This window comes from Schistocerca americana, chromosome 2 (genome assembly GCF_021461395.2).
Source record: "Schistocerca americana isolate TAMUIC-IGC-003095 chromosome 2, iqSchAmer2.1, whole genome shotgun sequence".
Lineage (NCBI taxonomy): Eukaryota > Metazoa > Arthropoda > Insecta > Orthoptera > Acrididae > Schistocerca > Schistocerca americana.
The window spans coordinates 848,279,636-848,294,217 of record NC_060120.1 but is presented as its reverse complement, the minus strand read 5'-3'; the positions used below and the strand labels follow the sequence as shown (position 1 = coordinate 848,294,217).

The 14,582-nt window shown below is 39.3% G+C and overlaps 1 protein-coding gene across 1 annotated transcript in view; it reads right to left on the bottom strand.

Moving 5' to 3' along the window:
- The window catches only part of LOC124594485 (sphingomyelin phosphodiesterase-like), a 155,955-nt gene that overhangs the window by 16,050 nt on the left and 125,323 nt on the right, over nucleotides 1-14,582 (bottom strand). Inside the window, exon 9 of the mRNA XM_047132861.1 lies at nucleotides 10,812-10,992. Within this exon, the coding sequence (XP_046988817.1) occupies nucleotides 10,812-10,992 (181 nt within the window). The remainder of the gene's footprint in view (nucleotides 1-10,811; nucleotides 10,993-14,582) is intronic.

Genomic DNA, 14,582 nt, shown 5'->3' with positions numbered 1-14,582 from the left:
GTTCTATTAGTTACTGAACTCCCTTCATGTTGAACAATTTATCATTTGTTCAGCTGTTACAAATTTTCATTTAAGTCCTGTGTACAATGTTTGTTAACTATTTACAAGATTATTAATTTTTAATCCTATGGAGGCTAGCATGCACAGTGACCATTGAACACTCAAATCTAAAGGACACCAGTCAGTCACAGAATCCATAATTTGTTGCAGATTTAGTTTTCGAGAATAACATAGTCATCACTGGTGCATTACCAGAAGAGTCATACGATTACCAACTAGTCAGAGCATAAATTTGTGGCAAATGACACTAGCCTTTTGTTGTTGCTGTGGTCTTCAGTCCTGACACCAGTTTGATGCAGCTGTCCATGCTACTCTACCCTGTGCTAGCTTCTTCATCTCCCAGTACCTACTGCAACCTACATCCTTCTGAATCTGCTTGGTGTATTCATCTCTTGGTCTCCCTCTACGATTTATACCCTCCACGCTGCCCTCCAAAACTAAATTGGTGATCCCTTGATGCCACAGAACATGTCCTACCAACTGATCCCTTCTTCTAGTCAAGTTGTGCCACAAGCTTCTCTTCTCCCCAATCCTATTCAACACCTCCTCATTAGTTATGTGATCAACCCATCTAATCTTCAGCATTCTTCTGTAGCACCACATTTCGAAAGCTTCTATTCTCTTCTTGTCCAAACTATTTATTGTCCATGTTTCACTTCCAAACATTGCTACACTCCATACAAATACTTTCAGAAACGACTTCCTGACACTTAAATCTATACTCGATGTTAACAAATTTCTCTTCTTCAGAAACGCTTTCCTTGCCATTGCCAGTCTACATTTTATATCCTCTCTACTTCGACCATCATCAGTTATTTTGCTCCCCAAATAGCAAACCTCCTTTACTACTTTAAGTGTGTCATTTCCTAATCTAATTCCCTCAGCATCACCCGACTTAATTCGACTACATTCCATTATCCTCGTTTTGCTTTTGATGATGTTCATCCTATATCCTCCTTCCAAGGCACTGTCCATTCCATTCAAATGCTCTTCAAAGTCTTGCCGTCTCTGACAGAATTACAATGTCATCGGCGAACCTCAAAGTTTTTATTTCTTTTCCATGGATTTTAATACATACTCCAATTTTTTCTTTTGTTTCCTTTACTGCTTCCTCAAAATACAGATTGAATAACATCGGGGAGAGGCTACAACCCTGTCTCACTCCCTTCCCAACCACTGCTTCCCTTTCATGCCCCTCGACTCTTATAACTGGCATTTGGTTTCTATACAAATTGTAAATAGCCTTTCGCTCCCTATATTTTACCCCTGCCACCTTTAGAATTTGAAAGAGAGTATTCCAGTCAACATTGTCAAAAGCTCTCTCTAAGTCTACAAATGCTAGAAACGTAGGTTTGCCTTTCCTTAATCCAGCTTCTAAGATAAGTCGTAAGGTCAGTATTGCCTCAGGTGTTCCAACATTTCTACGGAATCCAAACTGATCTTCGCCGAGGTCGGCTTCTACCAGTTTTTCCATTCGTCTGTAAATAATTCGTGTTAGTATTTTGCAGCTGTGACTTATTAAACTGATAGTTCAGTAATTTTCACATCTGTCAACACCTGCTTTCTTTGGGATTGGAATTATTATATTCTTCTTGAAGTCTGAGGGTATTTCGCCTGTCTCATACATCTTGCTCACCAGATGGTAGAGTTTTGTCAGGACTGGCTCTCACAAGGCCGTCAGTAGTTCTAATGGAATTTTGTCTACTCCCGGGGCCTTGTTTCAACTTAGATCTTTCAGTGCTCTGTCAAACTCTTCACGCAGTATCACATCTCCCATTTCATCTTCATCTACATCCTCTTCCATTTCCATAATATTGTCCTCAAGTACATCGCCCTTGTATAGACCCTCTATATACTCCTTCCACCTTTCTGCTTTCCCTTCTTTGCTTAAAACTTTGTTTCCATCTGAGCTCTTGATGTTCATACAAGTGGTTCTCTTTTCTCCAAAGGTCTCTGTAATTTTCCTGTAGGCAGTATCTATCTTACCCCTAGTGAGATAAGCCTCTACATCCTTACATTTATCCTCTAGCCATCCCTGCTTAGCCATTTTGCACTTCCTGTCGATCTCATTTTTGAGACATTTGTATTCCTTTTTGCCTGCTTCATTTACTGCATTTTTATATTTTCTCCTTTCATCAATTAAATTCAATATTTCTTCTGTTACCCAAGGATTTCTACTAGTCCTCATATTTTTACCTACTTGATCCTCGGCTGCCTTCACTACTTCATCCCTCAAAGCTACCCATTCTTCTACTGCTGTATTTCTTTCCCCCATTCCTGCCATTTGTTCCCTTACGCTCTCCCTGAAACTCTCTACAACCTCTGGTTCTTTCAGTTTATCCAGGTCCCATCTCCTTAAATTCCCACCTTTTTGCAGTTTCTTCTGTTTCAATCTACAGTTCATAACCAATAGATCGTGGTCAGAATCCACATCTGCCCCTGGAAATGTCTTACAATTTAAAACCTGGTTCCTAAATCTCTGTCTTACCATTATATAATCTATCTGATACCTTTTAGTATCTCCAGGGTTCTTCCATGTATACAACCTTCTTTCATGATTCTTAAACCAAGTGTTAGTTATGATTATGTTGTGCTCTGTGCAAAATTCTACAAGGTGGCTTCCTCTTTCATTTCTGTTTCCCAATCCATATTCACCTACTATGTTTCCTTCTCTCCCTTTTCCTACACTCGAATTCCAGTCACCCATGACTATTAAATTTTCGTCTCCCTTCACAATCTGAATAATTTCTTTGATTTCATCATACATTTCTTCAGTTTCATCATCTGCATATCTAGTTGGCATATAAACCTGTACTACTGTAGTAGGCATGGGCTTCATGTCTATCTTGCCCACAATAATGCATTCACTATGCTGTTTGTAGTAGCTTACTCGCATTCCTATTTTTTTTTTTTTTTTTTTCATTATTAAACCTACTCCTGCATTATCCCTTTTTGACTTTGTATTTATAACCCTGTATTCACCTGCCCAAAAGTCTTGTTCCTCCTGCCACCGAACTTCACTAATTCCCACTATATCTAACTTTAACCTATCTATTTCCCTTTTTAAATTTTCTAACCTACCTGCCCAATTAAGGGATCTGACATTCCACGCTCCGATCCGTAGAACACCAGTTTTCTTTCTCCTGATAACGACGTCCTCCTGAGTAGTCCCCACCCGGAGATCCGAATGGGGGACTATTTTACCTCCGGAATATTTTACCCAAGAGGACGCCATCATCATTAACCATACAGTAAAGCTGAATGCCCTCGGAAAAATTACGGCTGTAGTTTCCCCTTGCTTTCAACCGTTCGCAGTACCTGCACAGCATGGCCGTTTTGGTTTGTGTTACAAGGCCAGATCAGTCAATCATCCAGACTGTTGCCCCTGCAACTACTGAAAAGGCTGCTGCCCCTCTCAGGAACCATGCATTTGTCTGGCCTCTCAACAGATACCCCTCCGTTGTGGTTGCACGTATGGTGCGGCTATCTGTATCGCTGAGGCACGCAAGCCTCCCCACCAACGGCAAGGTCCATGGTTCATGGAGGGCCTTTATATGGCAGAAACAAAAACTTAATTATTTGCAAAATACTGTGATTCACACTATCACATGCCTTAGTTAGTTTACAGAAAATACCAATTTGCACTATTTTATTATTTAATGCTTGTAAAATTTGGCGAGTGAACATATAAATGGAATTCTCAGTAGAACAACTATTCTAACTGTAATTTTCTGATCATAATATTGTTGCTCAGATGAGATACTATTGTAGAATATGTCACCTTCTCGAAAATTTTGGAAAATGATGTCAGGTGTGGCAGATATATAGGCAGCTTTAGGCCTCAGGTATTGTGAGAATGGAAGCTAAGCTGTTGGTACCATTCCCTTCTACATTGTTCAGGGGAATTTGTACTGTGTGGGAGAGGAAACAATAAGCTTTGGGTAGCGAAGCTTTAAGATTTTTCAAATGTTTTTCTTACTTACAAGTTAATGTTGCAAAACAAGAGTGGGTGTGTTTGAGTCTTTTGTGCAACACATGCAGAAGTAGTGAGGCATATTGCACTCAAACCAAAGCTTAAGTGGGCAATTTCAAACTACAATACTTTCTTTATGTCCGCCCCCGGTAGATGAATGGTCAACGTGACTGATTGTCAATCTTCTGGGCCCGGGTTTGATTCCCGGCTGGGTCAGGGAATTTTCTCTGCCCATGGACTGGGTGTTGTGCTGTCCTCATCATCATCCTATCATCCTCATCAACTGCAGGTCGCTGAAGTGGCATCAAATTGAAAGACCGGCGAACAGTCTGCCCAATGGGAGGCCCTAGCCTTACAATTAAATAAATAAATACTTTCTTTATAATATCAAACATTTACACTATTGGTAATCATAAACATATAAAACTATAATAAACATATAAGACTAACCCCCCACGAACCATGGATCTTAATGTGTCTAGACAAGACAGCCTAGACACAATGAGAGGAAGCCGAAAGGCACGCGCTTAAACTAAAGCAGGATGGCGTGAAGTCTGAAACAGGATACGTAATGAATGCTGCTGGAATACTTAACTTTAATCCATCCTTGTGGTACATCTGGAGATTGTGGCGATACAAGTGAGACTCTTTAGATACATGCAATGTTACTAATGGCGCCTTGCTAGGTCGTAGCCATTGACTTATCTGAAGGCTATTCTAACTATCTGCTCTGCAAATGAGCGAGGCTTCGACAGTGTGCATCGCTAGCTACGTCGTCCGTACAACTGGGGCGAGTGCTAGTACGTCTCTCTAGACCTGCTGTGTGGTGGCGCTCGGTCTGCTATCACTGAAAGTGGCGACACGCGGGTCCGACATGTACTAATGGACCGCGGCCGATTTAAAGCTACCACCTAGCAAGTGTGGTGTCTGGCGGTGACACCACAGATCTTGCCACTGGTGGGGAGGCTTGCGTGCCTCAGCGATACAGATAGCTGTACTGTAGGTGCAACCACAATGTAGGGGTATCTGCTGAGAGGCCAGACAAACGTTTGGTTCCTGAAGAGGGCCAGCAGCCTTTTCAATAGTTGCAGGGGCAACAGTCTGGATGACTGACTGATCTGGCCTTGTAACATTAACCAAAACAGCCTTGCTGTGCTGGTACTGCAAATGGTTGAAAGCAAGGGGAATCTACACTCGTAATTTTTGCCAAGGGCACGCAGCTTTACTGTATGGTTAAATGATGATGGCGTCCTCTTGGGTAAAATATTCCGGAGGTAAAATAGTCCCCCATTTGGAACTCCGGGCAGGGACTACTCAGGAGGACATAGTTATCAGGAGAAAGGAAACTGGCATTCTACAGAACGGACTGTGGGATGTCAGATCCCTTAATTGGGCAGGTAGGTTAGAAACTTTAAAAAGGGAAATGGATCAGTTAAAGTTAGATATAGTGGGAAGTAGTGAAGTTCAGCGACACAATACTTATGGTCACGTGAATATAGGGTTATAAATACAAAATCGAGTAGCGATAATGCAGGAGTAGGTTTAATAATGAATAAAAAAATAGGAGTGCAGGTAAGCTACTATGAGCAGCATAGTGAATGCCTTATTGTAGCCAAGATAGATAGAAAGCCCACACCTACCACAGTAGTACATGTTTATATGCCAACTAGCTCCACAGAGGATGAAGAGATTGAAGAAATGTATGATGCGATAAAATAATTTATTCAGATAATTAAGGGAGGTGAAAATTTAATAGTCATGAGGGACTGGAATTCGACAGTAGGAAAAGGAGGAGAAGAAAAAGTAGTAGGTGAATATGGAATGGGGGTAAGCAATGAAGGTGGAAGCCGCCTGGTAGAATTTTGCGTAGATCATAACTTAATTATAGCTAACACTTGGTTTCAGAATCATGACAGAAGGTTGTATATGTGGAAGAGGCCTGGAGACACTGGAACATTTCAGATAGGTTTAATAATGTAATGGTAAGACAGAGATTTAGGAACCAGGTTTTAAATTGTGAGGCATATCCAGGGGCAGATGTGGATTCTGATCACAATTTATTGGTTATGAACTGTAGATTAAAACTGAAGAAAGTGGAAAAAGATGGAATTTTAAGGAGATGGGATGTGGATAAACTAAAGGAACCAGACGTTGAAGAGAATTTCTGAGAGAGCATTAGGGAACGACTGACAAGAATGGAGGAAAGAAATACAGTAGAAGAAGAATGGGTAACTTTGAGTGATGAAACAGTGAAGGCAGCAGAGGATGAAGTAGGTAAAAAGATAAGGGCTATTATAAATCCTTCGGTAATGGAGGAGATATTGAATTTAATTGATGAAATGAGAAAATATAAAATTGCAGCAAATAAGGCAGGCACAAAGGAATACAAATGTCTCAAAAATGAGATCGACAGGAAGTGCCAAATTTGCTAAGCAGGGATGGCTAGAGGACAAATGTAAGGATGTAGAGGCATATATCACTAGGAGTAAGATAGATACGGCCTACAGGAAAATTAAAGAGACCTTTGTAGAAAAGAGAACCACCCGTATGAATATCAAGAGCTCAGATGGAAGGCCAGTTCTGGGCTGGGAAGGGCAGGTGGGAAAGTGGAGGGAGTATATAGAGCATTTATACAAAGGTGATGTAATGATACTGTGAGAAGAATTTGACAGGGCACCAAAAGACCTAAGTCGAAACAAGGGCCCGGGAGTAGACAACATTACATTTGAACTACTGATAGCCTTGGGAGAGTCAACCATGACAAAACTCTGCCATCAGGTAAGCAGGCTGTATGAGACAGGCAAAATAACCTCAGACTTCAGGAAGAATATAATTATTCCAAGCCCAAGGAAAGCAGGTGTTGACAGGTGTGAAAATTACTGAACTGTCAGTTCAATAAGTTATGGCTGCAAAATACTGACACATATTCTGTACAGACAAATGGAAGAACTGTTAGAAACCAACCTCAGGGAAGATCAGTTTGGATTCTGTTGAAATGTTGGAACACGTGTGGCAATACTGACCCTATGACTTATCTTAGAAGATAGATTAAGGCAAGGCAAACCTATGTTTCTAGCATTTGTAGACTTAGAGAAAGCTTTTGACAATGTTGACTAGAATACTCTCTTTCAAATTTTGAAGGTGGCAGGGGTAAAATACAGGGAGCAAAAGGCTATTTACAATTTGTACAGAAACCAGATGGCAGTTATAACAGTCGAGGGACATGAAAGGGAAGCAGAAGTTGGTAAGGGAGTGAGACAGGGTTGTACGCTATCCCTGATGTTATTCAATCTGTATAATGAGGAAGCAGTGAAGGAAACAAAAGAAAAATTTGGAGTAGGAATTAAAATCCATGGAGAAGAAATAAAAACTTTAAGGTTTGCTGATGACATTGTAACTCTGTCAGAGACAGCAAAGGAGCTGGAAGAGCAGTTGAACGGAATGGACAGTGTCTTGATAGGAGGATATATGGTGAACATCAACAAAAACAAAATGAGGATAGTGGAATGTAGTCGCATTAAATCAGTTGCTGCTGAGGGAATTAGATTAGGAAATGAGACACTTAAAGTAGTAGATGAGTTTTGTAGTTAGGGAGCAAAATAATTGATGATGGTTGAAGTAGAGAGGATATAAAATGTAGACTGGCAATGGCAAAGAAAGCGTTTCTGAAGAAGAGAAATTTGGTAATATTGAGTATAGATTTAAGTGTCAGGAAGTCCTTTCTGGAAGTATTTGTATGGAAGTGAAACATGAATGATAAATAGTTTAGACAAGAAGAGACTAGAAGCTTTCAAAATGTGGTGCTACAGAAGAATGCTGAAGATTAGATGGGTAGATCACATAACTAATGAGGAGGTACTGAATAGAATTGGGGAGAAGAGGAATTTATGGCACAAATTGAATAGAAGTAGGGATCAGTTGGTAGGACAAATTCTGAAGCATCAAGGGATCACCAATTTAGAATTGGAGGTAAGTGTGGAGAGAAAAAATCACAGAGAAAGACCAAGGGATGAATACACTCTGCAAATTCAGAAGGACGTAGGTTGCAGTAGTTACTCTGAGATGAAGAATTTTGCACAGGATAGGGGTGCATGGAGAGCTGCATCAAACCAGTCTCTGGACTGAAGACCATAACATCAACAACAAGACTATAATGATCAACAGTGCCTGACAAAAAGAATGAAGCATCTTGAGGGGAGGAGAAAATGTAAAGGAGCTTCACGAGTTGAGTGACTGTGTTGTGATATTTCAGCAATTACCAAACTGAGACAAATTTACCAAGCCAATGTCATTATGATAACTGATTTCTGCCATAGAGCCTGGATACATGCACAGAGTCAGTTGGGAAGAGTGTCATAAGTCTGAGCTGGTCTCGCAAGTTTTTCCAGGGGCAGATTTGGGGATCTTGCCAGCTACGAAACTATCTCAACATCACACAGACAGTTCATAAAGAAATGTACTATGTGTTGTCAACCATTGTCCTGGTGAAAATGTTACTATAACAACACCACTTGAGAGGTAACATATGGGGGTGCAGGTTGTCCTTGACATACCATTGTGGCCTCAGAGCCCCCTTGTTCACCACTACCCATGACCTGAAGTCATACCCCATGGCTCCCCACACGACAACACCAGGAGTAACACCACAGTGTCCCTCCAAAACAATGGAAGAATGGGACCTCTTCCCATATTGCTACCATAATCACCAAACATAATCATCAATGGTAGTGCAGAACTGCATTTCACCACTGAACACAATGCGATGACATTCATCAGCAGTCTCTGATTCCCAGTAACAGCAAAACTCCAAACACAGCCAGAATGCAGCATGGCATGCTAAGGCTATAGTCCAGCTTCTGCTAGTCTCTGACCAACAGTGTGCAATGATGCAGAATGTTGCTGGGAGACCACACTTGTTCTCATATGCTGGCACAACTTTTAAGGGGATGTGATATGTTTGGTGAACATTATGGAGATCCTTCCTTGTGGTGGTCAGATGTGGTAGACTGAACATTGACGATGAGTAAGCATACCCTCAGATTCTCATGCAGTCCATCATCAGGCCACTGTCACATCTGAAAGCCCCACAAAACTGCATAATATTGCATGATTCAACCAGATGGCCAAATGGAGATCCTACAATGAAGCCTCTTTCAAATTATGTCAGGTGCTGCTAATGCTGTCCCACACAAGGAAGTGGCATCTACGTGTCCTTCACAGTGATCACTCTACATCTGAATGCTGCCCACACTCTTTATATAGTCTCAAGGCCTGCTAACAACACTAGACATGAACAACACAAATGCACTCTGGTACCCATTCTACCTGTCACAGATCGTTTATGTACACATCAGCTATGGGTATTTGATGTAGTTACAGTAATGACTGACCATATCTTCTGGGTGCTTCACTTTTATGATGGGCTGTGTGTCTATGTGAAGAAGTAACATGCCAAATGTTCAAAAGAACCTGAACCAAGGGAAAGAACAGTGTGGAAAGTGACACGTCTCAGTGAGGCAGGATACTGGAACTGACACTGCTCAAATTGTCTTTGTCAGAAGACAGAAGGCTGCCATGAATGATACACTAAACAGAGGCCAGTGAGTGCCAACCATACTGCTACAGCTGATGGGGTTTCCACACAACAGTTGCAGATATCAACTCACCAGCATAGCGTGTAACTGTAACTGCTCATGGTCTGTAACTACTCACAGTTTAGTAGTCATTGTTCATAGTTCAAGTTCACTGTTTTATGTTGTTTGCAGACTATAACTAACTGTTTACAAAATGCATTGATCTTTAATTTAAGGAGTTTTTTCTCAGTGTCACTGCTAAGATAATAGATTCTTCATTTATGAACTTCCTTTCTAAAAGCTTAGAAGGGAGCAATTACCAAGCAGGTTGGAAGTCTGTTAAAAGTCAACTTGTAAACATGCATCAAAAATTTGATGAACAAGAAAACTTTATTGAATTGTGATGAGCAAAACATATTTATTTGCAACCTTTTTGAAATATACTAGTTAATAATTTAAGTAGCAAATATTCACTGTCTCATGCCTCTGATGTCAATTCAGCATATCTTCTTCCAAGAAGTTGACAAGCAGCTTTCAACAGTGCTGTCAAAAGTGACACGATCAAAGCTGAAGTTAATATGGAGTAAGAGGATAAACATAGCCCTTTTACTTTTCAATGAGTTACTGTTAGAGCCCAATATGAGGGCTGGGATAATCGTGCCTCACTCAGAAAGTGAAAGCAAGGTTTGGCTATGGCCTGTCTGCCACCAGCCACAGAGAATTTAATCTGAGCTACAGCTTTATAAATGCTAGCAGAGCTGGAACACAAAAGCACTATTTGATTATAAGTGAAGATGCACATGACAATGAATTGTGGTTGCTGAACTGTTGTTCTGACAGTAATGAGAAGGCAGTCATGCAACATTTTGCCACTAGGTAAAAGCAGAAATATCAAAGAATGACTAATTTGATTAGAACCTGTTTGATCAATAGAATGATGACAATCACACAACTGAGCAGAAGTATTACAGATTATCCAGATGGCAAAGATATTTGTGATGTAAGTTTGGGAGTATAGATGGCATAGGGATGAATTTGGATACTGTGTGGGTTGGGTGGGTGACAGAACACTATTTTGAGTGATGGTGATCAAATTTTTGTACCAATGTTTGTTGAAACAGTTGTTTTCTGAGTAGCTTATTATCTAATCCTCCTAATAAGTCCTTAGTAACAGCAGGTTATTGTAATGAAAGTAAATTACTCACTCCTGTATTTCCATCCACTTTGTACACTTTGTAATTTGGATTTACATTACTTGCTGTCACAACACTTCCTCCATTGTAAGCAACAATGCTAGCCCTAGATCTATCATCAGAAGCATAGTGAAGCTGAAAAATGTCTTTGTGTGAGTGTCCATTGAATACAGCTGCTATGGTATACTCAAATCTGAAAATGAATATAAAGATGAACAATAAAAATTAATAATAAAGATTAACAATAATAACACAGCAAAAGTTTAAAAGAGTGCAAATGGTAACAGAATAAATCAATACTGAACAACAAGAAAAATCAAAAAGGAAATTTTCACAAAATCGGTAAACATGTGGAAGCTTTAATACATAATACGTTCCAAAATGCCATGCACAAATGTGGTGTTTTCCAGTGCTCACACCTCTGGTTCTGATGGTGATAAAAAGTTAGGTGAAGTGTTTTGGATAGCTCTTGTGTTAGGGACCATATGTACACCCAACAGAAGGATTGTCTTAGTGTCACTACCCTACGGGGACAAAATATTAATATTACACTTCCTTCTGCTTAGGAAAATGGAGCAAATTGGTTGGTTCTTTTTGTGTTTCATGTGGTCTATGGTGGGTTTGATGGGACTTACAGAGGCACTATTAGTTCATGGGCAGTTCCCGCAAAAAGGAATTTTTTACTATACTTTGGCCATCACCATTGCACCAAAACCCAGCCAAGGATTCCAAGATGGCTAAGTAAAGCAAATGGTTGAAATTCCCAAGATCCTGATTTTGGATAACCTTGAAAATTTTCTTGATGTCTTTAACTGTTTCCAGGATACAGAGATTCAGAGTTACCCTACTTGTACACATAAAATACATGTATAAAATCCTATGTGAGACAAAAACAAAGTTTATAAAATAACTTAGCATGGAGAAGTATGATGTAAAGTGCCTTTGTTATCTTCAGGGAATCCCACATTGTATTACTGAAGCACACACAATTATTTTTTTTTTTTTTTTTTTTTTTTTTTTTTTTTTTTTTTTTTTTTTTTTTTTTTTTCATAAGATCTGGTTTGAGCTGAAAAATTACTTTTGCATTATTTCAATTTCACATAAAAATCTGCTTAAATTTTACTGACCAATACATTTCTTTTCATATAAGTTTCATGCCCAGCTGCAAAAGGGAATAAAAGGGAACCCATGGAAAAAGTCTCATTTCAGAGCACAAAAAATGTGAATCTGTTCCTATTTTTTTCAAAAGCTTCTGACTGAAGAGTGGGGCGCTACCTTCTTCAGCACCTTTAAAAATTTTCCCAAAAAGTTTGGCTTGCAAACATATGTGCACTATTTTATGCTGAGACAGGAAGATAGCAGACAGTGGTTGTGTTACAGAACGAGCAAAGGAGACATTGGCAGTGTGAGAGGAAGAGCAGGACACAGTGGCAGTGAAACATAGATGACAGTGACAGAACAGCACTAGGAAAAGAATGAAGGAGACAGTGCTGGGTTGGGTGTGTATGTGTGTGTGTGGGGTGGGGGGTAGGAGGAATAAAGAGAAAGTGTGAAGTGGGGGAGAGCCATTGATAATGAGAGACAAAGTGTATGACAATGACAACAAGAAAGAGAGAGAGATAGTGATAGCGAGAAGAGACTGCAGCAGTAGGAAGGAAGGAATGAGATATTAGCAATAAGAGATAGCAAAGAAACAGTGACAGTGAGAGGAGATTGTAGTAGTAGGTCACAACAAAGGGGACTGTGGCTCTGAAAAGGACAAAATGACATATAGATACAGAGAGATAATGACAATGAGTGAATGAGAAATGGCAACTGGGAGTTGGTGGGTATGACCAACTTACAACAGTGGACTAGTGGATATGAGTGAGTTACAGTAAAGGGAGCTTGTGGAAGTTTGAGGTGAGTTGTATGTTTAAAATAAATTTAAAAAAAGTTTGCATCCAAAGTTTTTGGAAAAAACTTTAAAAGTGCTGAGGAAGGGAGAATTAGACAGCTTGTATCCTACTTTTCAGTCAGAGTCTTTTAAATAAACAGGATCATATTCACCTTTTTTGTGTACCAATAGTAGTATTTTTCTGTTGGTGAAATACTGATCTCAGAGGAAACTAAGGCACAAAACTAAGCTTCTAATGTATTAAAATACAAGTAATATGAATATAGGGTGAAGGAGAACTGGAAAATATAAATTAACAAGGAAACACACAAATAATCGTATTTGTTCCTTGTTTTCAATACCAAGATATAAAAATAATGAAAATTTATTACAAAAGAACATAATTTTCTGGAAATATGAGGATTATAAATGGATATAAAATATCCACAGCAAAGAATAAATAAAGTGGACCACAATGAAGAACACAAACCCCTCTTTTTTGCTAAAAAAAAGTTTGGCTCATCTACTCTCTCTGAAATACCCAATCTGTGTACTGAAGAATTATACTGATGCCATAAAAGTTAACTTTCAAGAGGCAAGCCTTATATTTCTCACTCAAGAAATGTAATGCTAAAGGTAAATTAAATTGTGGTTATGATTTTTCACTATGACCATTCACAAAAATATTATGAACAGATTAGTGAATACATCTAAATAAATTTAATATTTTTTAGTACAGCATAATTTAGTTTTAGAAGACAGAAGTAGGAGATCTACCATAACAGAGCACCTAGCAGAAGACCATTTAAGGACTTGAATACTGTTGACTGTAAAATTATAGAAAATAGTTGGAGTCACACTGAATAAGAAATATGGAAAGTATCTGATAAGTAAATTTGATGAAGAAAAATGCCACTCTTGGTGGTCAGCATGCAGTTCCTCATCTAAGTTGAAGATGAAATGGTATCTAGCAAAATCCAGTCCCACCAACAGATTTCATGGAAATGCAATTTAAAAAATGAGGTTGTATGCAGTGTGGCCTTGAACAGGTAGCATGAACTCTGCATTGCTATGGAGCTGTCCCATTAACTCAGTGAAACAAGGAAATGCCATGGGGAATGGATATACAGACTTGCCATTGTTCAATTTATGTTCATGCCAAACATTTTATTTTTATTCGTTTCCCCCAGTTAAAGCATCAAATTGTATCCAGTTTACACCTCCACAACACAGTATCTTGTGTATATCTTTCTGTTACTATTGCCTTCATCTAAACATTAAGACATAACATGGACTTCTTATAGATGTAAATGACCACTTTGTTTCCTTCACGATGCAAGTGAAGTGAATAGAAAATAATAGTGGATACACTACCCGTCTACACAATGATGCAGAAAAACACAATAGATAGGCTTCACTAGAGCACATGCTATGCTACACACAAGAATTCCATTCTGCGCATTTGACATCCAGGCATATTTTCACAGAGCTGGTATGTACATGTAAAAGCAACATTCATTTTAGAGTAGATCGAAATGACCACCTCGCATCTGCAAACACTTTGCAACTAACTGGATCATACTTTGCTGGACCCTATGCAACACTTCTGCATCCATCTCTATCAAAGCACCATGCATGCAAGCTTTTAGGTCAAGTACATCCATGGCTGGAGTACATTAAATTTTCTGCTTTATGTGTCCACACAAATAAAAATCTAGTGGGTTAAGGTCTGGGGAACATGGAGACCATGACACTAGGTCTCCATGACCAATCCATTTCATGGAAATACTTCATTTTAATAGTGATGCACGGGCATTCCAAAGCATGGTGGTACACCATCAGGCTGAAATCAAAGCTGTTGCTGAACACCAAATAAAATGTTTTCTAATTTGTCAAGCAAACTATTG